At 37.8% G+C, this 23,788-nt stretch overlaps 1 protein-coding gene across 9 annotated transcripts in view; it reads right to left on the bottom strand.

The window, feature by feature from the left end:
* Positions 1–17,682, bottom strand: part of EFR3A (EFR3 homolog A) — a 77,523-nt gene extending 59,841 nt beyond the window's left edge. For 4 of the 9 annotated variants that reach the window (XM_080611016.1, XM_080611021.1, XM_080611020.1 and 1 more), the window contains exon 1: positions 6,896–7,011. In XM_080611016.1, the coding sequence (XP_080467142.1) occupies positions 6,896–6,908 (13 nt within the window). In that variant the 5' untranslated portion in view covers positions 6,909–7,011. Of the gene's footprint in view, positions 1–6,895; positions 7,012–12,551; positions 12,606–16,067; positions 16,151–17,058; positions 17,137–17,233; positions 17,278–17,628 lie in introns of those variants that run through there. The other 5 variants (XM_080611017.1, XM_080611022.1, XM_080611018.1 and 2 more) reach the window with 5 other exon arrangements.
* Between the last annotated feature and the right edge of the window lie 6,106 nt (positions 17,683–23,788).

Raw genomic sequence — 23,788 nt, 5'->3', positions numbered from 1 at the left:
TACTCATAAAGATTGTGACACATCAGGTAGAAAATCAGTTTGGAGGTACACCATTCTGAAATTCCTCTCTGGCTTCCCAGCACATCTCATCATTTTATCGTTTTACTTCCTACATTACATCCACTTGGGCAACACAAATACAGGATTTCCACATAGGCATTTCTATAAACCATGGAAATCATAATGTCCTGACTTTAATAAAATCCCAACTAAAAATTTCCACCAAATAACAATTCCATACCAATTCTAAACTTAAGAGACCTGTGCTAATAACATAACGTTTAGCGCAAAGAAACTCAGATAAAAGACTGAGCTGCACAGAAACTGTCACCTCAGTTTATTAAAGGAACCCTGTGGTGACAATCAGAAAAATACCCATTGCAATAAAGTTTTATTTGAAATGAGTTTATCTGAATCTTCACTTACATCTTACTCATAAAAATTACAGAAACACAAAACCTTCAAGCTGGCTTTAGACATCAAACACCAAGTTTTGCCTATCAAGCTTAAAGCTGCCAGATTATTTTCCTCTTTATCAAAATCTGCCAAAGCAGAAAACAAATAGTTTGTATAATTTATCTCATGCTAGAATTTCTTCCACAATTCTGTAATGCTAATATTGCTGTCAACTGTCTGCAGAACACTAACGACCTGAACCAAGTTTTCATGTTCACTCACTGAATATTTTTGTTGTCTCAAGCTTGTATCTGGTCATCTGTACCTTTATTGTCTGTCTTACAAAATTAAAAAGAACCTTATCAAAAAATAGCATAATTAACATAAAAGTTTGAATCTAATATCAAGAAACTGAGCAATATTAAAAATACATTTGGTTGCTCAATGTACTATATAATTATGTAAAAACTGAGTACTTTTATACATTAAAATTTTATTTCACTTGTCTATATCTGAGATGAGAAATACAAACAAATAGTAATTGGTTTCAAATAGCCAGAGTAAAGTGTATAAAGTAACACTTCACTACACTAACTATACCTGCTTGGTTTTGAACTGCTAATATCAGTTGATGCATTTCATTTTCAAGGGCATTCCCTTTCCACTATGAAAAACAGATCAAATATTTTAGAACAAGGAAATTATTCTGGCCATATAAGGGAGTTAATTAAAAATATTCTTCACCCTGCTATAAAAAGAACAACTGCTGTAAGGACGCGCTCATCAGCCATTGCAATGTCCCTGGAGCGTGCTCCCAGAGAGAACAGTGGCCTCATCACTTAGCAAGGATGAGGTCCCATCCCCCACATAAACCTCTCCTTTCCTCCACCTCTCACCCTGGTGTCATTTGAGTTCTCAACAGCTGGTTTCCAGCCTCTCTCCACCAAAACTTGGTAAAGAAAATGTCCAGATGAAATCTCTGTCTGGAGAGTATGATATTCATCTCAATGTGGACTTCTGACCGCCATGACAGCAAAATCACAGTAACAGCCAACATGGAAAATTCCATCCACTACCTTGGTTGGACAACTTTATATTTCTTCTTAAAAATAGTTTGGTGCTCAGTTGATTTGAAACAAATGGAAAAAACCCACAGCTTTCTCCCCAGAATTTCTTCTTACAGTAAAGCTAATTATAAAGCTAATTCTGGCGCAGTATGACTTCAAGGTGTGTAATTCTATACTTGGATCAGATCAACACTGAGAGATGCACAGCATGCTACAGGGAAAAGCATGCAAAAATAAGTTGAATATGAACTCTTTGTGGAAAGGAGAAATGACAATGTCTGTCGAGCTACTCGGTAAGAAGTATGAAAAAGAACCCCAAACCCTACCCTAGTCTTTGTAAGACCCTAGTTTTACAAAGCTTACCACTAAGCCTCTTCAATGAAGTATCCTTTCAGACCCAGTAGCAAATCAAACAAACCCCCAAGGAAGATATTATCTTTGGGACGATGCCTTTTAAAGACTTCTAATCCATTAAAAGGAAGTTTTGCATTACATCAAGTTCTCTGGTTGCATTCTTCTTCACCAGTTCCACCGCCCGCAGTGTTTCCATACTGTCTCTTCTTTCTCCCACCTTTGTTGTTTTCACAGAGTAACTTTGTTTCGCTTGCTCATTTCTGTTCTTTTCAACACCGCCTCCTCCTTTCCTACTCTTGAGATAGTACCAGCACTCTCTATTTTTAATACAGCATTAAGAAAACCTAAAATTAATCTGGTTCCAGCAAAAGAAGCTCTATGACTTATTATGAATTTTGCTTCTTAGTTCTTGCCCTTACCTATCTTCCTATTAAGTTGGCCACAACAAGGTCATCAGTGAAGAGGAAATTCTGTCAGTGACTACAGAAGACACCTGGAAAGACACATCTAAGACATCTCCTTTTACCCTTCTCCATCATATTTGGCACTGACAACCTGTTCACAGTAAAACACTTGCTAAAGCCCAACTTTCATTCCTGCTTTCAACATTGGGTTCACAGTCGGGAAATGAGTTCCAGGGGATAAACCCAAAGGAGGAAAAAGAAGAGTGTGTCATAATACTCCCATTTCTAATAAATACTGACTTGGCAACAAGATGTTTCATAAATCAGTGAAAATGGGGACATAAGCAAACTACTGGACTAAAGAAGAAGTGGAGGTAAAAGGAGGCTCATAATGCTTTGTGTAGTCTCCGAAGCACATGAACTGGCATTATTCTTCCATCCAGGGAAGCAGTAGAGCACAGAGCAGATTTGTAACAAACACTGTCAAAACACCCACTGTATTTAAAGGCCTCATTCAGTAACGCACTGTGCCAGAAGATCATCTTTTACCTACTATTTAATTCAGAATAAAAAAAGTAAAGAAGGGTTGACATTATCACATCAGCCTCCTCTTCCCACTATTTAACACAAAATACTTTGATCTGTCTCTCCCTGTCCAAACACATGGTTCCTCCCAGGACCAGTAGATACAGGCAAACAGAGCCACCCCAGCACAGGGATGACTCTGGCATAGAAGTAAGCTCCCAGTACCAGACAGGCTATCCTGTTCAAAGCCTGGCTTCACCTTGACCTCAACCTATTCTCTAACCAAGATGAGCAAGTTTCAGAATACTGCATCCTTGAATACCTCATGGCTGCAGAGGACAGCTGCAGGTGACAGGTAAGCATGCTGTAACCCTCGTAGGCACTCAAAGGCCAACAAACTTGTTTTACACTCCTCCATGAGTTCCACTGAGAAGGACAGCTGCAACATCTGTACCTCTCTTATCACCTTGTTCCCACTCTATTGCAGCACATTTAAAGACATAAGCTCATGGCAGTAGCACATGTGGATTACTTAGTATCTACTGGAACACAAATGGTCACTCAAACACCATAAACAGTTCTGTTTCTCAGCAGATGTTTTGATTCCAAGGTCAGCATAACAAAAGAAACTGGAATGACCCCTGACACATAGGAAAGCTGTCAAAATGTCTAAAGATCTACCCTGCTGGTCAACTGAACTCTGTATTACTTAGTAGCCTCTTCTTGTTTTGAAACTGTGGCTTCCCTACACCAAGCAACAGAAGAAACTGTCAAACACTCCCTACTTCTGAAAGGTCATGAAGATTTTATCAACACAACACATTCACACCATTTGAAGAGAGCTTAAAGGATGGCACTGGTAAACTCTGTCTGTCACCTGCCTTGCAGAAAATAAGCATGTGCATCATGATGAAAAGTCTTGATGACAAGAAAGCAAAGGTTCACGTCCACAGGCCTTCTTCCTGGAAGCCTTAAAGCTAATGCAGTGAGAAGGTATAGCTCAGGGAACTAGATTTGAACTAATTCAGCATAAACCATTGAATTGTATATGATATGCAAGTGTGTTGTTCTATATATCCTTTTTTCTATGAAAACATCCCAAATGCCAGCATAAGCACGGCCAAAGCTTCAAAAACAAGTTTTACCCTCATTTAAGCACACTCAGCTACAGACTTCAGTACATACACACAAATTATGGAAAAGCATTTCCTAATTAAAAAGAAAACTTTCTGTATACAAGTAGCTCAATACCACATAACATTTGATGCCCCCACACATACACATTGTACATAGAAAGCAATTTAAGACAGAATGGATGAAAACTTTTCTGTGAATTTAGAACCATACTGTGTTTCTCATCTACACTGAGAAAACTCAGCACAGCAATCTCCTGAGGCACACACACACTCGGCTCAAAACTTAGAATCATACAATCAACTAGGTTGGAAAAGACCTTTAAGATCATCAAGTCCAACTGTTACCCCACGACTGCCAAGACCATATCACTGAGAGCCTCATCTACATGATTTTTGAATGCTTCCAGGGACAGTCTGCTCCTGTTCAGCAACAAAGTGTTTAAACTGTATTACTGAAAAATCATAGAATCATAGAATAGTTGGGGTTGGAAAGGACCTTAAGATCATCCAGTTCCAACCCCCCTGCCATGGGCAGTTGGAATAAAACTCTTAAACAAAAATGTTGCAATGTTACTCTGAAAAACAGAGTCCCAGAAGATACACAGGGTTAGGAACTCAAATTCTTGTTTAATCGTCTCACTAATCTTCCAATAAGTTTACACTCTGTTAGTGCCTACAATTACTCATTTGATTTTTCCAAAAGGCACTTACAAAACAGGATATTGCAATTTGGACATGTCAACATACACACAGAAGAGCAATGAAACAATTTGGAACCAAAAATTTGAAAAAAATCTCTTTACATATTGTTATGAACAGATCCTTAGAGCTGCCCACAGTCTTAATTTTAAAGACTTTCTTTTCTTTGTAGACAGCTTTACCTAGTTCATCCTGCCCCCATAGAACAACTTTGTGCTATGACAAACAGGCAGAAGTTTATGCAACAACTTTTCGGTATTAATAGTTTTAAAAAGAGACATGAAAGACAGCATTTACATCAAAACCCCTCCTTCTAGGTTAATGAACTGTAAAATATCCCTGCAGTTCTTATCTTCCCATTAGCTCTTAGGAGTGCTCCAGCTTGCAAAAATAATATTCTGTTACTTCTGAAGAAAAATGTCAATATCAATTACAAACTCATTTGAAAAATACCCAAACACATATAGAAACAGCCCTGGATCCAGCATGCACTGCATTTATTACAAGAAAACTCTGCTAGTTCGATCATACCAGACACAGATCAATTATAATTTAATAACTGTTTATATTTTATCCTACGAAGTTCAAAAGTAGGGTATCAGCATCTTAAAGTCCCTTTTCTATCGTTAAACAGTTATGTTGTTTAATGAAAATAAGGAAAAGCTGTTTTAATTGCATAAATTATTCTGTACTTGGTAGAACTACAGAAGTACATGAATAAAGTATCTGTGAAGATTTATCTTCACATATTGCCTTTCACATTAACAGCTTTACAAAGTATCAGGAAGGAGCACTGATTTAGTATAATGATATAGCTAAGTGTTAGGTTGTAATTCCTTACTCATTCTCTCCGTAAGGAATGACTAAGCATCCTCAAGCCACAATTAAAGGCTCACGGTACCCATATAACGCCAAAGTACAGATCTTAATCAGCAAAATAGCGTACAATGTCCAAGAACAATTTGGAGTCACAACTGCACTTTTCTTGAAAAATTACATGACCAAGACCTCTAACAGATCTCAAGCTGGACATTAAAGAGAGGCTGAGTTATACAGGCACCAACTATTCTTAAAAATCTTGAGGTGTAGAATTCTACTCAAACTTTACATGGTATAAATCTATTTTTTCTAAAAGCCATTGAATTTAAAAGCAATAAAAAATGCTTATTTTGAAATAAAATCTTTACCTTTTCTCAAATAATTATCAGGGATTTTGCACATCTTTACAAAAGATTAATTCTTACTGACATGGCTTTAGAAGAACAATTCAGTATCTGAAAGAAGCCAAAATTCTTAAACACAAAATACCAGTAGTTCAATGGCATTCATTACATGAGCTCAGTTAACACATGTAGATTATCAAAGGTTAAACAGTTCTTTACCTCCAATTAAAGCTTTTTGCTCTGAATTAAAAGCATGCAAGTCAGACTACTGCAATATTCATTCTACACAAAAATCACATTTACTGATTTGAACTTATATTCCAAGAAAACAGCAAGCACTCCATAAATAGATATAACTGATTCACTCTTTGTATTCCGTACACAGGCAAGCTAAGAGGTTTCTTAGTTTACAAATTACTTTCTGGTCTTAAGATTATTCAATATACCTGTGCAAGACAAGAATTCTGTAATTGTTTTAACTTTTGAAATGTGAATAATTATGACACATCCCTATGTCAGAAAATTTCACACTGACCTCTACATGGGTACCAAAAGGCTTGTTGTATTCTTTGAGCCAGCTGGGTTATCAGTAAAGAGTCATAGGCCCTTGAACACATCAGCCAAAACCAGAATTTGCTAGTATACCTCCTAGACACAAACTCCAGAATATGAAATCAAGAAGAACTTTGGCTGTTCAGCTAAGCACTTTCAAAATCCAAAACTGTTCACCTTTGGACATGATCACTAGCTGAAATCTGCAAGTTAGTAGATGTAAGTCTCATTCATCTACCTACCCCCACTTTCTACTCATTCTCGTCTAATTCCTGCTGACTTTTTAGAAATGAAATAGCGATCTTTAAAAGCCAAGAGTCACGTACACAGCTAACTTCCATCCTCAGCAATTCACAAGGTACCTGATTCTCTAGAGAGCCGCTGGGGATCCTAGAGGTCAATGACAGGAAAGAAAGTCCATACACCATGTAAAGAGAAAGCCAAAATATTTTTAAAAGCAGTTTACCCTGGTCTTTCCACAGAGACATGCGTTTAATCAGAGTGGAAAATTTACCCCCCTTCTCAAAAATCAATTTTCCTTTGTTGTCATGCATAAAAAAATAGGACACTTGCATGCATAATCAGCAGAGCCTTCTTACCCTTTCGTCCCATGACTGAGAAATCAATAGCAAACAATTCTGCGCATGAAGGTTAATGGACTGATAGGAAAACCAATTGCAAAGCGATTTCTGTAAATAACAACAATAGCTATATTTTAATAAAACCTGAGAAAACTATTAAGCTACATTTTAACATTTGATGAATTGCACATGTATAGTTTAAAAGGCTTTGATGGGAATAGAATTAAGTTAATCTCTAAAGTTTATGATTTCCTGTGTTATATGCCCTGATTGTGCATACATAAATGACCACAGCTTGAAATTCTTCAGGTTTTGATAAGGAATAGATGAAACAAAATTGTTCCTTTCTTGGCTATACTTAAGTGTATTCCAAAACAAATGGAAGGAATGAAAGGAGGAATGATGTCAATGAGGTTACTAGACATATTTGCAACCTGTTAACATGAGTGATTTTCATTTTCTGTGGATCTCCTCCTAAACATTCACTTTCTCAAATGGGGTTAGGACGATGCACATGAAGAGAATTAACACTTGTTCAAAATTAGGAAGCTTTAAAGAAATCCATGGAGATTCATTAAAGAATAGGGAAGCACCTTTGGGACAGCTAAAAAATCTTGGGTTTTGTTGGGGGCATTTTTGACTCAGCTCTGTCAAAGGATACATTTACAGAAGTTACCACTTTTTCTTTTCAGTGTAGAAAAGACACCTGAAAAATCAGCAGAAGAAAAAAACAACCCCAGCCTGTAAGTGTTTACATATCCAAAGCTTTTATTATTTAAAGAATCCATTGGATATTTTGTGACCATAGTATTATAACTGTTACAGATATCCTGAAATACAGTTACTTTCCTTTACTGGCCTAGATCTTGCAAATGGCAAACACCTGAAGGAAGCTCGAATCACAACATGCCCTTGGCAGCTGTTTTTCAAGTTCCTGTGTTGGTTAGGTCACTAGCGGAAAGATGCACTTGATACAGGGCTGCTTCTGTTTCTCATCCTCTAAGGTACCAGAACAAAGCAGCAGACAGCAATTTGAGACACTCCCCCACGAGACTCTTCTCTACTAGCCAGGAAATTAAAATTTTATAGCATTAGAATGTATTTATTTTAACACTATTCTAAGTAGTTAACAATACCAACAGAAAACTAATAGGGTTCCTAATGCCTATAAGATAAATTAAAGCAATTATGAAAAATGCTTCATTAAATAGAAGGTCCCATTTAGGGTTTTAAAGTATCAGGGGTACATGAGAAACATACTTGAGATGAGGAAAAAAATGTATGTTAGATAGAAAGAGTGGACAAAGCTATTAATTAGAGCTATGGCCTAATGTTCCCTAAAAACATTAGAATGCTTCGCCCATGAAATATTTATACAGATAGATTTACGAATACATCTCCAGCCACCATGGGTATTTCACAGGGAACTAAATCTTCCCTTCTCATTAACAGTCTTGTTATTACTTACTTGTTATATACAAAATAAACATTAGAATTTTAAAAGACAAATAAATTAATTTCCCAAAGTTGATGTTGAGGGAAGAAACCCAAAGCAAGATTATCTCCCTCTTAAAATGCATTAAGAACATTAAACAGAAGTTAAAAATTCATTCATTTCAAATTCCATTTCAAGTGCTGTTTTCCTTCCTACACTTGGCATGGAAGCTCTAGCCAAAAAGAAAAGTATAATTTTTAACAGGGTTTTTTTGTTTGGGGGGGCAGGGGTTGGTTGGTTGTTTAAAGATCATGAAGCAATTGAACTGAAAGCAGTAACAGCCAAGATCAAAGAAAAAGACAATCACTAGTCAATGGTCAATATTCTATTTACATTCATCTCACAAAGACCAGGGAAGCCCCTGGTACACATCAACTGCAGACTAGCTAGCTGTCTCTGCAAAGACAACTGGCAAAAAGCCACATGGAAAACTGAAGAAACAACATGTTTAATATAGTTTAGTGAGAAGCAGTCAATGCCTTGAGCCTACTCAGAGAAGCACTCTGAAGTTACCAAAACAGTCACTGCACTGTAGCCAAGAACAGGCCAAACTGAGGAAGGTTTTCCACGAAACTGACACATGTATCTCAAAAACCAGAGTGTTCTCTTTCTAACTAGCAAATATTTGACAGACTAGCATAGGAGAGGCTCATATTACTAAATTTCACCACAGTAATTCAAGTGACAATGTGGGAAAATTTCATTTGTCAAAATCCTTCTTTTTATTTAGTTGCTCTCTTAATTTTTGTTACAGGACCTGCTAATCAGCAGCTAAAATCATTTTAACCTAGCAATCACTATTAACAAAACTTTGAAAAGCAAGGATATAATTATGTTGATAGAATAAGTAAGAACCAAAAAAAAGAAAAAAATGGGAAAAACCACCAAACTACACATAACTACCAAAAGTAAAATACATTCTTATAGACAGCAGGTGTTCTCACCTGTATCACACAGCATTTTTCTGGTCCAAGCACTTTCATTTTAGTATAAAATCTGCCTTTAAGTTAAATATTTAATAAAGTAAGTAGGTTAGCTGTTTCTGAAAAAAAAAAAAAACAACTCATCTACCAAACAGTGTTTCAAGCATCTGATTAAGTGTGAATATCAGGAACATAATGTTCAAAAAGAAGAGTCTTAATGAAAGAAGCATAGCTAACTCATATATCAAAACATTTCTTTAATAGAAGCATTTGAAACACTGCAATCCAAATGCGGCCAACAAAACCCTTCCAAAACCACCCGTGTTCCTAGCAGAAGTGTGCTAAACAAAATAACCTGCACCAGCTCTTGAAAAGGGAAATTGTGAGCACAATCGTGACAAATGTAAAACATGTACTGGCTGTACTGCAAAGGCTGTCTGCTTACAAGCTCTTTGGTTTTGTTTTTAACTAAAATGACTAATTCATCTTTTCATGGTTTCTTTGTGATAAGGCACAGCTAAATCAGTTAATAAAATAGCTGTGGCTCAAATCTACTCCTACTGTATTTTATAACAGAAGTGAGAAAAAATTTGCTTTCTGCACACTGCTGCAGCAGTTTTATAGCACTACACCTCCACTACAGCCTAGATGTCAAAATTCTACCATGCATGGCTAGACAAAAAACAAACACTTTGACATCTTAATCTTTGATTAGGATTGAGAGAGCAGATTGAAAATCTCCTATTTATGGGCTATTATTGTACTAAGACTAAAACTTTAATGTTATTTTATTAAGGACTCAATGGAGCACTATGTACCCATATTCTTAAATAGGATCACTAAATAGCAACATTAATAGAAAGCTTTGATAATCCAATATGTAAAGTGTAACTAGTGCAAAGACCAGCACATGACAGAGATGAGGTTAAATGAGATGAACATTACCTTTGGTTAACTGTGTACGTTCATTTCTCTCCCTCTCAATACCACAACCCAGGTCTGACCACATGACTTTTTTTTTGAACAGTTAATATTAAAGGAGACAAAAAGCAGATTGTCCTGTGAACATTTCATGTACAATAACTTCAAGACTGACTTCTAAAGCATCTCTATGAACAGCTAAAGTCCCCAGAAAGACCAATAATGTCTCCTTGTCCAGTCTGTCCATAATGCCAGTATCTTGACCTCTCCAGATTTTCCAAGCCACTACTTTTAGACCTAGGAATTCCCTAACTACTGTACTCCAAAAATGGGGTAAGAATATTAACTGATATAGAGACTCAGGGAAGCAAGCATGACAACACTGGAAGAGAGGGAGTTGGTCAGTATGACCCAAGAACTCCATCAAACTCTCCTTTTATCTAGATACTACTACCCTACTTTATTTACAAAAAAATCTTTCTAGAATGACAGAAAACATTTTTTTTTTAATATTTCACTCTAACAGCCTTTTCCATCTTTTATTCAGAAAGATGCTCCGTGCATTTCTTGATGTGTGGGATGAGAGAACCCCATGTGGGGAAAAAAAGAAATAAAACCCCAGCCTTTACAAACAACTGAGATTTTTTTAGATTTCAAGGACAAATACTTTCAGATTTCAAAATACCACTAAATAGTAGCAACCTGTTTTGTCAATATGCTCTAAAATGAATCCTGCAGAACAATCCTAAATTAGCAGGCAGAAGCTTGTCCTTTTACAAACAACAAAGTTGAAGTCTTGAAGGCTGTCTCAATGCACACTGATGAGAAGTTATGCTTGTTTGCATTGCAATCTAATCATACTTCTTCATCACCACAATTTTTGGAAGGAAAACATTTAAGAAAGTTCTGTTACTTCATACAAATTGCAATGCACACACATCTGTTAGGTTACCTTCCCTTCATCCATACACTTAAAACCTTAAAAATCTACACAGAACAGAACTAAATGGCTTCATTGTTCTGAATGTCTCACTACAGGTAAAGATTGGAACCAGTTGGTTTCATCTCCTTTAAGTTCCATCTGACTGTAGTAATGCAGACTCCACATGCATTAGGATAAACGGTGTTAATAACAACCCTGAACATAAGCCTACCCAGTTTAGAAAAACAAAAACATCTTACTTTTGCAGTTTAATAATACTGTTTTTCCAGTTTGTTTAAAATAGCCACAAACTCCTACAAAGCAGAAGTGACTACTATGATAAAGGCCTTAATATAAGCACAGCAGTGAAACACTATTACAAAAGTTGAACCACAGCACAGTCAAAACTATCTATGGCAGCTGATTCTTATGCACAAGTACAATAAAATATGTATTTGCCATTACTTTGTTACAGACCCTCATGTCTTACGTAGAGAAATAATTTCAACTATTTACCACAGAAGCAGAAAGCATCTAAGGTATGCTACATGACTGTGGTTTCAAACAACATAACATAGAATTACTGTAAAACATTTTTGGTACCCAGCAGTCACAACTTCCTACAAATTTTAGGTCACTGTAAAACAAAAAAAAAGGTCAAATATTTTCCTCATGAAATGAAACATTTGTGAAATTTATTACAAAACTATCATTAAAGTGCATTCTATATGATAGTTACTGTAACTTTATGAAGACTTCCTTATCTTCTGGATAAAGCAGAGTGCTTTACCCAAAGCCTGATGTTAGTAATTTTACTACAGACCATGCAGGATTTTTCTAAATAGAAAAATTAAAAATTAGTTGGATTTAATATTATTGCAACACATTTCACAACTTAAGCCTTTGTGTGAGGGAAATTTGCTACTCTTTAAGGCAGACAATAATTTGATTCTTTGAAGCATCTGCATCAGGAATCTCATTTAAGTTTGAATGTTAAAAATTTTAAGTCTTATCACTTCATATCCTAAATAGTAATTTTATCTTCTATAAGCAATGTTTGGAATTTTCCTCAGGAAAGTTTATAGACATATCAGAATGTCTTTTTATTTTTTAATACAACTATTACAGCACATATTTTAAAATCAAAAAATTCAATGTTAAATTGTAAAATTCGGATCAAAAAGGAAAATGCAGAGTCTATGCCAGGCTCCTTTGAAAAAGATACAGAGATTCACAAAAGCAAAGGCTGGATAATGCTGAAATTAGAAATATCTTATAGATTACAAGTATCATATTTTCTTTTGGTTTATTTTAATGTTAATTTTGGTAGAACTTTTAACTCCCAAACAACAATATCATAATAGTAAACACTCCTAAATACCATTTTAATGTACTTAAGCTAACAATACTTACTGCCAGGCATTGTCAATCAGGAATCTGTCTTCAATTTTGCAAAACTATTACAAACTATAGAGAAAACAACAAAAAAAAAAAAGTCAAGACAATAATTTAAGACAATTTACATTCAAATACACATAGTAACTTATGCAGAATGAGCCACAGTCACATTCTTCAGCTCCAGCATGAGACTGTTACCACAGAAACCCAGATATCACTTTATCTGACTAGAATAAATGTAGGCTTTGCCAGTGCTAGAAATTTAGTCCTTCTGCTCTTGTATTTGATGCCTGAGTAAACATTTTTCTCTGTATTTATTAGGGTGACCTTTCAAACTGCCACTGTTTAGGATGCTAAATGCTATACAGACTTTCAGGATACTTCCCCTTCAAATGTAAATCATACCACTTCTCCAGAGAAACACCTGCCAAAGGTTTCTGTTCTGTACACGGAAAAATGAGGCTGCAAAAGATGTGAGGCACTTTCTAGAATGTTTTGCTCCCAGTCTTAAAAAAAAAGGCAGATTTTAAATCAAAGACCAAATTACTATAAACAATAGTTGCTCAAAGGATTTTTGATGCAATTGGGTATCCTAATACAATGAACTCAACTGAAGTTAGGACAATCTATTTTGGGGATAAAAATAGCCAAATCTACCATTTAATTCTTGAGCATTAAAATGCAACCTGTGAAGTTTTTTCTATATTAAAGCAGCGCATCTGAGTTTCATTAACTGCCAAATGCAACCTCCCTGCAAATGTACCTTGCGATATACAATAAAAAAAATGTCAGTTAAAGGGAATGAGTTACTGTTCCCACAGATAAAAAAAAAAATAATAATATTCAGCTAATAGTTGTTTATATATGCACACCAAAATACCTATAATTCCAGGCAATGATAATGTGAGAATAAACATTTATTCCGTCACAAGACACAAGCAGTGTTCATAGCTATTAAAAATAAACCTTATTCTTATTGTACATTTATTTCAATCAGGGGTTCTAATTTGCTGATAGCAACTGTGATTAAAAATAGTGCTTCAAAGCAATTTATTTAACATGTGCTACCCTATTAGAAGGCTGCATGTCCCTCTCCAAGGACAGAGTTAGTAGCAGCATAATTTTCTACAAGGAAATGTGCTGTTGATTGTGATGTTCAAAAGACACATGGAAAAGTGAAATCTCTAATACAGAGTGTAGTTAAGAACTCGGCTGAGAGATTACAGAAGACATTTATTGACATATTAGAACATAAAAATGCAAAGAGCCTGATGAGAGGTTCAAGGCAGTCAAGCGCCAAACTTTGCTTTACTAACCATCACAAGCAATCAGGTGTTCAATATATTTTGCTACTTTAACACTCTTGTTGCCAGCAAAATCAACAACCTTTAGAAGATATTTATGCAGAAATTACTAGAAAAGCTGCACAAGCAACTAAGACAAGCATCCAACTCGAAGACTTTTGGTTCTGTTTTTAAATAATTCACTAGATTTTTAATCATTTATGATCTGTAACAGGACCAAAAATTCAATATGGAGGTGGCCTGGCTTCTACATGCAGAACAGACTACACAATTTCCTCTCCATAAAGTGCTCAATCACTGGCTCGTCCAGATGCTGATAGCTGCTACACTAGAACAGAACTAAAAATAAGAAGCTTCCCATCATGAGCCTGTTCTGCTGTTTGTCACTGAATTACATTTTGCATATCAAGAAAGAGAAAAGAAAAAACAAACAAAACAAAACACAGAATTTTATGAAGTAGAACTTGGTTATAATTAAAACAGAGAGATGGTAAATCATGAGATATAATTTAGTTTCCTAAATAGTCTAACACATACTAACATGTTCCATGTAATTTTGTGGTATTTAACAGATGACCAGAAGCAACTTAAGGATGCTATGTGCCTATAAAATGTCTCCTGCAGCAAAGCAGCTGACCCTGGATACTAAAGAGGTAACTAAGAGTCATGTCTACTTTCTGTGGAGGACTAAAGTTATTCTGTTTTCCTAAAGATGCAATAATAATTCTAAACACAATTGTAATCAAAGTGTAATGCTAGTGAATGTACCTTAAAAGGCAGATCAACACTTGTATGATACATAAGTCATTTTTCTTAACAAAAAAAAAAAATCAGTTTAGTTTTAAGGAGATTTTAAATGATTTGCCTAAGATAAGGAAATCCAAAGCCAATTCCCTGTACTAGAAGGTTCAAGCTGCACTAACAGGAATAAAACTACTCTTGGTTTGACTTATTGGTTCCAATCATCATCTTCCTCCATTACATGCTTACATGTGATTTTTTTTCTTCATTACTCTAACTAAACTGGGATCTGAAATTAAAAGATAGTTTATAAGCAGAAACTATTTCTTATTATCACAAGATTCCATAAATGTCAGTGAAAGCCAAACAGGAAAGCAGACATCTTTATCTTGTCTTGCTGTAAAACAACAGATCTCTGTAAAAGGTCTAAAATAGAAAAACATGTATACCCTTGTGCTCCAAGCAAAGAAACAGAAGTCAGCACACCTGAGGTTTTGTATTTTCTACCAGTAAGTCCACGATTATGATAGCGTATTATGTAATGCTACCAATTATTAACTTGATTTTGAGTATTCAAAACAAAATTGCCAGCTGGGCACCTATCCACTCCTCCAAATTATGCCAAAGAAGAGGAGAGGTTTAAGCACCTGTCAGAAAGGCAACATAAGCTGGGCAGGCATGAACTAAAAAACATAAAAATACACTACACATTAAGATTTTACATCACTTGGTTCCCCACCCATATTTCCTACTTTAAAAAATCAATCAAGGCCTTTAGTTTTGAAGGCAGGCAAATGTCCAGTGCAATGCAAGATTCATGTCACATGCTCATTCCTAAATATAGACAGATAGGCTCCAACAGTAATTCCCAGAATCCAAAAAATGCAATATAAGATGGATTCACATACCACAGTGCAGTTCTATGGAAGTACCTGACTTTATTTCAAATTAGCTTTCTCAGGTAGAGAAGAAACCCTTGCATGAGCCTGGCTGCATTAATGAGGCTGCCCACCCAGGACAGTTCAGCTAAACAGGCACACGTAAAAGGACATTTGTCCTTCCTCACCTTAGAGAATTCAGCCTTGAGCAGACAGCTTCAGGACAAGAAAAACCTTGCACATTAAATAAGTGTTCCTTAGCAACCTTTCCCCCCTTCTCAAAGGCTAGTTTAACTCAATACCCATTTCATTAACAAAATTAAAAGCAATGCTCCTCTGCCCAGTACACATGTTGCCAGTGGAGGGTTAAAAATCCATCAATAAATAGGTTTTGCTCTAATCTAACTATAGAAAACATGATTTGCTTTTACCTAAAAAAAAAAAAAAAAAAAAAAGTCTTCAAAAGTTGTTTAAAAATAACACAGTAATTTTGCAATAACTGCTTCATTACAGAGTTAGACTGGGCAGTTAAACGTGCCTGATACTGACCAAAGCTGTTTCTAACCTGTGCATTTTACAACTTAGATTTCATAATTAGAAGTACTAACCCCTTTCATTATACTTGAAGTTCAACTGCCAAGTCTGACGAGCATTCTAATGCCTCCTTCCACTTGCATGTAATATAAAATTTGTTTATTCTTTTCTCCTGTACAAGTTTGGATCAGAAGTAGAGAGAAGTTATTGCTCATCAACTGCAAACTTTTTCATAACAACGACATAACAAGGATGGCAAACTTAACTACTGAATTTTAAAGCAGTTATTCAATTATAAACTGTATTCTAATTCCCATTATTTGTGTTTTGTTGTTTTTTTTTTCCTGAATCAGAAATTAATCCCATTCTAGCAGCCTTTTTTTGGACAAATATTAAGTGTTATTGAAAGGTGTAAATAAAACTTATGCATAAGCCTTTATGCATATCAGAACACTACAATCAAGATTTCAACCCCAAACGACCAGTTTCTCAGGGACAGTTCACATGTTTCAGAGCATCCATACCCAGAGGCTTCCAGCAGGATGCCCTGAATACTAAAGTTACTCCAGAAAAGACTTCCAATTATTCTGAATGCATTACAAAGGCTTCAGGAATTAGAGGACCTGTATTTTCCCAAAGCCTTGTCTGTTATTCAGGGTTTAGCTCACCTACTCAATTTGCACAGCAAACATTTGATTTAGCTTTATAAAGTAAAACATCTGAGATTGCAAACTTTATTTTGAAGTAGGAATTAAAGCGCTGTTTCTAAGTAACAGGATTTTCCACAAGTTCTCCAACAGAGCACAGAGATTTCTCAGTCCACACCAGGATCTTTTCTTCCTAGCATCTCAGCTATGGGATACCTTCCTAGGTGTATTCAGCACAACAAAGGAGAAGTTGTACTATAATTAGTTCTCAGTAACAGGATTTGTGGACTTACACCTCAATTATCTAAAGCATGGCTCCATGCTGCACAATTAAAGCAGAAGATGAAGCTGTTTAAGAAAGCTCACAGTGTAGCCCTATTGTACATTTGCATTGTGCTCGGTTAATGCTTAGCAATACCTCGCTGTGTTATCGCCTATTTGACGGAAAATAGCTCCGGGAAATCCCAAAGCCACAGTTCTCCACTGCTTCGCTGCTTTCAGGCTGAAGCTACTGGGATATCTCACTACATCAGACACGACTGGCGACTGATAACAAGGTTTTGACATATGATCGCCTCATGGAAGGTCTCTACCTCTTGAAGTAGCATCACGCAGGGACCACTCAGTAGTGGCAGGACCTCAAGTCCTCTCCTGGGAAAAGTACTTGGGGGTCCCGCTCGCTATCACAGGCCCCCGGGACAGAGTCTGTGGTGGGCAGCACCCACCACGCTATCCCGAGTCAGCCGCGCTGCCCACAGCATGCAGGGCGCCAAGTTACAGGGCTGAGGCGACGTTCTGAGGCTGCTTCTCCCGCCTCCCTCCCGCCGCCCTGAGGGGTCCCGCTGCCCCGCTCAGCGCCCGCCTATCTAGCGCGTCCTCCTCGCTCCCAAACGCGGAGAGCGGGGAAGTGAGCAAAAGAACGGGGAAAGGAAACGGCTGTGAAGGTGAAGACAAAAAAGAGACCGCTTCCTGACGGCCCTAGACTCACCTCAGCCACCTCTCCGACTCGCTTTACCAGCCGCCATCTTCCCCCCACCCCCCCATAAGGCGCCCGGGCGCAAAGCACGCCGGGAGTTGTAGTCGTGTGAGGAGCCGTGCCGCGTCCTGTCTCCGTCTATCCCTACACACACAAGCAATGACCAGGGGTCACGGCGGAGGAGGGAGCACCCCGACAAGGTGCAGCGGTCCCGGGCCAAGGGATGCTCCGTGCCCTGGCACCGCGAAGGGAGGCCGGGGCGGGCAAACGAAGCCGCTGGCGGACACAATTCCCGGCATGTTTTGCGGTGCGGGCTGCTGGCCCATGGGGTACAGGGGCCGGCCCCGGGTGGGGCCATGAGGGGGGCGCTGGTTTCACCGGGGTCTAATAGGGGCACGGTTGTCCGGGTGAGCTGAAGCCCTGGTGGAGAGCCTTTCTCCCTGGGAGACATGAGGCTGTGACTATGGTGGCTGTCCTGGCCGCGATGTGTGTGAGGAAATGGAGTCACTTCTGTGAAGGGCAGTGGGGTGCCCGGGAGGGAAAAGGCGTTCCTTTCTTCAGACAAAGCAAGTTGGACCCTAAACGGGCGTGTTTCTGCAATTATTAGTGTGAATTGGACAGAAGCTGTGCTCGGCTCTGGTTACCACGACTGAAGGAAGGGTCCAGCACGAAGGCCATGATGCACAACCCCAATGGAGACCACACAAAACAGCTCCTGGTATGAGGCAGTAATCTCTTAATCCATTCTCCTTGAAGTAATGCTACTAGGTACAAAACCTGTTGCCTTTGATGCCTGATTTTCTAGACAGCCAAGAGTAAATCTGAAACATATATACATTGTTTTAGATAGCTCCTCCTGAAAGGAGAGAGCCCAGTCCAACTGTCAAGTTAGATGGATGAGTCAAAGGTATTCTCCTGATTCACAGAATGGTTTGGGTTGGAAGGGACCTGAAAGCTCATCCAGTTCCCAACCCTGTGCCATGGGCAGGGACACCTTCCACTAGAGCAGGTTGCTCAAAGCCCTGACCCACCTTGTCATGAACACTGCCAGGGATGGGGTAATCACAGCTTCTCTGGACAATCTGTGCCAGTGCCTCACTACCACCCAACTTGTGTCAGATGCAGCTTTAGTCTGAAGATCTTTCTTCTGACCACCAGCTATAGGCAGCCTGTGCTCTTTATGGAAGTGTTTCATTCAAGCTATATTTCTCTAACAGGCAAATGTCTATTAGTTGTGCATAAGGGCATGCAGGCTCCAACATACCTGTCATGCCATATGGTTTCAGGAAAACGCTGGCAAATAGTGCAGATACTAGTTCTTACTAGCTGTTTGAATGAGACAAGCAGCAACCCAGGTTGGTGTTCATTCAGCCAGTACTCACAGGTTTAAATGTAGCACTGTGAGTACCATCCTGATTTCTCTATTTTTTCTTTTGGTTTAAGAAACACTAAAATGGTTTTAAACCAAAGTTTCAGTTGTCTAATGTTACAGCTCCTGTGTCTCTGATGAGTACCTCTGAGGGGTTTTGAAATGTTTTCCTCGTGTTTTATTATGTTATAAACATCTGTGAGTATGGAGTAGACTTGCAAAGCTCAAATCATAGAGTAAATATCTTGCTGGAATTAAGCTTTGTTTGAGGAGATCTGCTGTGCTTGGAAGCAGGGCTTTTTTATGACTTTATTATATAAACCATGTAGTATCTAATATTCAATAAAATTCATGAAAGTCCTTAGCTTAATTGTAGTGCTTTTGTTTCAAACAACTGTTTTCCTAATTCAATTTCAGTTCAGAGCAAAAAGCTGTAGCTTCTAAATACTTATGTGTTGATTTCCCTGAGCTTCTTTATGTGCTGTGTAACAGGTAGCAAATTTACTTGTGGAATACAAGAGTTTTTCATTTTAGTGAGGACAACAGAAGAGCGTCAAGCTGCCTTTTTTCTGTCCCGCACCAATTTGTCATTAACCATCTATGAAAGATGGACCTTATCCTTTGGTCATATCTAGGGTGACAATCAAACTACCAAGTAAGATCAACAGAAAGTTCCATTGCATACCTATGAAATTCTGCATGCCTAATTTGCAGCCAAACTGTCTGGTTTTGCTTCCCCTCATCCCAAGCCCATCTAAATGAACTAGCCAGTTTTGACTGAACATCTCCTAAATCTTGGGGACCAAAAGTTCATGCATGTATTGATCCACACACGCACACAACTCTGTGTCCTGTGTGGCCTGCTTTTGAATTGTTTTTAAAAGTGATAATAATCCCATAGGCATAACTTTTAAAGCTTTCACCCTTGAAGTATCTAAAGGGTGAGACAGAGACATCCTGTTCTGTGGCCAGTACTAAAATGTGAATCGCATTAGTAATTTGGCAGTAGCGTTCTATGATCTCTAATTGGATAACTAAAGTCACATGAAAGTACAATCAAATGTTCAATGTCTGCAGCAAGCAGGAAGAAGTACTTTAGTTTGAAAAGCTAGTAGAGGTTCAAAAGGGTAACAGAAATGATTAGTTACCCTTAGATGGTCTAAGAGTATGAGCTCTTTATGAGCTCTTTTCAAGGAGTTTTAAAGAAAAAGAAGAAAGAAAGTAAAAAATCCTAAAGCAATTAATGTACTCCAACAGCAGTACAATGCAGGAATGGCAGAAAGTTAATGTTGTACCTGTGTAGGAAAGATACAATTAGATAGATGGAGAAAAATAGACAAGTAAATGTACAGTACTCATCAACAGAATGAGCAAAGAGCAAATTGGTGATCGACTTAAGCTGCTCACCACTGCACTTTAAAATCCATTATAGCAATTAATTTGGGCTTTTGTAGTGAAAAGGCAGTAGTTTTCATAGTAATAGCTCTATGGTTTGCTCAGCTACCAGAAGGGAAAACCATTCACAGGCATTTCACTGAAATATATTTCATCTATATAATCAGTTGCCAATTAAATAATAATTTTATTAATAGTTATTTGGTGATGTACTTTTCCAATCACATATTTGTATGCTTGTTTTTATAAATGGGTGGTAATTACAGTATTTTATAAGTTGATGATAGAAGATGTTTCTACCAAGAATAGTTAGACTGCAGCAATCAGATCCTCAGGGCCTGTGTTAAGACATTTACATTGTTCATTTTGGCAGGAGGCACAGTGGATGCAAACTGCCGATATGAACCAGCCCTGAAAGCAGAGCAGAGAGTTCATGCCAATTCCACCCCCCCAACCATCCAGCCTCTTCCTAGTAGGTATCTTTTTTTTTTATCCCCAGTCTCTTCTCAAGCAAGATTTCTCGGTGACAGCTCTGCTCACCAGGAAGACAGCTGTCAGGGGCACAGCAAAAATAGATTGGAATGATTATAACTTTTTAGAAATGCTCAGAAAGTGCTGAGCAGCCGCTGTCAGAAAAGTTAGTGCCTTGCAGATGTCTCGGAGCAAGAATCTTCAAATTGCATCCAAAATCCCCAAATACTTGTCAAAACTATGGCCATAGATACGCAGAGAATAAATTCCACATCAAAATTGAAAATGTCAACATGAAAATGTCAGGTATGTAAGAAAAGTTCTCATATGATGTATATATACACACATGTATGTATTTGATAACAAATAATAGTTTATGATACATAGGTGCTTTATTCTTAAATCATTAATTGGTCTAAAGAGTCATTATAACAATTTTATTCAGAGGAGACATTCTTATTCCATTGGATTACATACCCTTCATCCTTTCCTCTAGCATCAGGAGTGTCTACAGTTATAATTTTCCTGGCAGATTGGAGCAATTCTGATAGGTTTTATTTTTAGGATGGGTAGTGTTTCTATAAGCTAAATGGGTTTATAATACCATATTTAAATGAGGTCTGTGCTATTAAAATTTAACTTACTTGTCCAACTGGGGGCAGAAGGGGAATGAAGTAGAGAACTTTTACCAATACAGAATGGCAATGTGATGCCTCAAATACCCTACGTGAAACTTAGATTTACTGAAGTGTTGTTTGTCAAGGACTGGCTATATGGATAAGTGCCAGTTGATCACCTCACAGTTTTCCTACTCCAAATCAGTGACCTATAAGTCAAGTCCCAAACCCATTCCACTGGGCAGCTGATGTACCTCAGCATCTTCTGTATATCTTCACTTGAGACGTTCTCTTCCCTCTGCTATATAATAGGAAATTAATGTCAAAATTTATTATTACCATAACAGCCAAAAATAGAATCTAATTATTTTTGTCCATTTTCAGTCTCAGCTAGATTATTTTTTGAGAATCAATTAAAACCCTCTAGAAAAGAATGAATATGTTCCAGCTTTGCTGCAAAAAATATTTATTCTGTCATTTAAAGTACTGATAACAAACAATGCACATTATGTTCCATGCAATTTATTTTTATTTCTTTTTCCTTAGTTTCTAAGGCTTTTGCAATCACACTGGTCAGTCCCTGATATCTTGGGAGCCACAAGGCTAATTTCAGCCACAGACAGACACAAATGGAAGTCTCACAGGTAAAATGGTTCTGGAGGTTGTGTGAAAACCTGTAAAAAGCTGGGCAAAATTGATGTGAGTTGGTGACCTCCCAGAGAGAAAAAAGCATCACATGAATTCATTCTTTATGTTGCTTGGCCTGGTCTGCTCAGGCATGCTGTGCGTACAAGCTACAGATACACCACCAAGCCAGGCCTGATGGGTACTTCCTTCTTCTCAGATGATAGTGAGGGAATGTGGGAGAGCTGCTAAAAGTATTAGGGAATGAATGAGGTCATGATAAAAAAGAGAGGAACTGGGATTATGACAGTGGAGGCACAGGTGTGTAGGATGCAAACACATGGGAAATCAGGTTTCACCTGTTCCACTGATCAATGAAAGATAATATTTATGTTTTCCTGTCAATACCTTTTGGAGAAAGACATGTCAGGGTCATTAAAATAAACATCTCTAAAAGGACTGTGGGTGGCAGCCTCCACTGAGAAAAAAAAAATCCAACTTAATTTCCTATCACAGTGGGCCAGATTCTCAGCTTGTGTGAACTGGCAGGATTAAGCTGACATGAATTGAGTTGTGCTGACTTGGTGCCAATTGGCCTGGTTTAGGATGTTAAAAATACTTCCAAGCAAATACAGATAAACAAAAAAATTAGGCAGGAGTATGTTTAGGGAAAATGGGTATAAAATTACAGTATGAAAAGCTGTTATGTTGTAATAGGTAATGGTAGGAAGGTAAAATTTTAACTATTTTCAGATCTACTATCAAAACCAAGTAGGAGATTCATCCCTTTTTACTTCAAAACATTTCTCAGTGTTCTTTACCCTGTTACAAGAAGTAGTATTGTCAAGAAGACCTAGGCTGGGATAAAAGCCTGAAGCATGGATACAAGGGAAAACAGTGACTATGAGGAGGACTCAGTTGCATGGTGAAACACTGTGGGAATGCTTCAAAATCGAGGACATGCAGTTGTGTCTCTCTCAGGCCTCTCTAAAGCAAACAAGATTATAAATAATAAGAATAACGGGTTCCTGGCCAGTCACTATCAGGAATTCAAGGGCACACAACTGTGTTTGCAAAAGAAGCGTGTGTAGGAGCGTGTGTGAGAGAGTGTGCTTATTGTGCTGACTTGATCTGTTCCCAGACCACTAGGGCAGAACTGATGACTTTTTGTTTCAGAACTCTGGGACAATGCTTGCATGTTCTTGAGGAGGTGAGACTGCCGAGTACATGAATATCCTGTTTGGCTGCATAGTCAAGATCCTTGTCTGTAACTATAAAAAGGACAAAAAAAAGGGAATAAATGACTTAGTCAGATCACATACTGAGTCCGTGTCTTTCAGTCCGCCGCAAAACATGGCCTGACATTAGGAGACCAGAGCCTGGAAACCACTCTTGGTTGAAATGCACAAGGTCATTTTGCTGGCTTTGGCTGGGATAGAGTTAATTATCTTCACAGTAGCTAGAATGGAGGTGTATTTTGGATTTGTACTGGAAACAGTGTTGATAACATAGGGATGTTTTCCTTACTGCTGAGCAGTGCTCACACAGAGTCAAGGCCTTTTCTGCTCCTCACCCCACTGCACCTGCAAGCAGGCTGGGGATGCACAAGGATTTGGGAGGGGACACAGCCAGGACAGCTGACCCAGCTGACCCAAGGGATATATTCCAGACCATATGGCATCATGATCAGCATATA

This window comes from Psittacula echo (assembly GCF_963264785.1).
Source record: "Psittacula echo genome assembly, chromosome: 2".
Lineage (NCBI taxonomy): Eukaryota > Metazoa > Chordata > Aves > Psittaciformes > Psittacidae > Psittacula > Psittacula echo.
The sequence above is the reverse complement of the archived record's forward strand: the minus strand, read 5'-3'. Positions and strand labels throughout refer to the sequence as shown.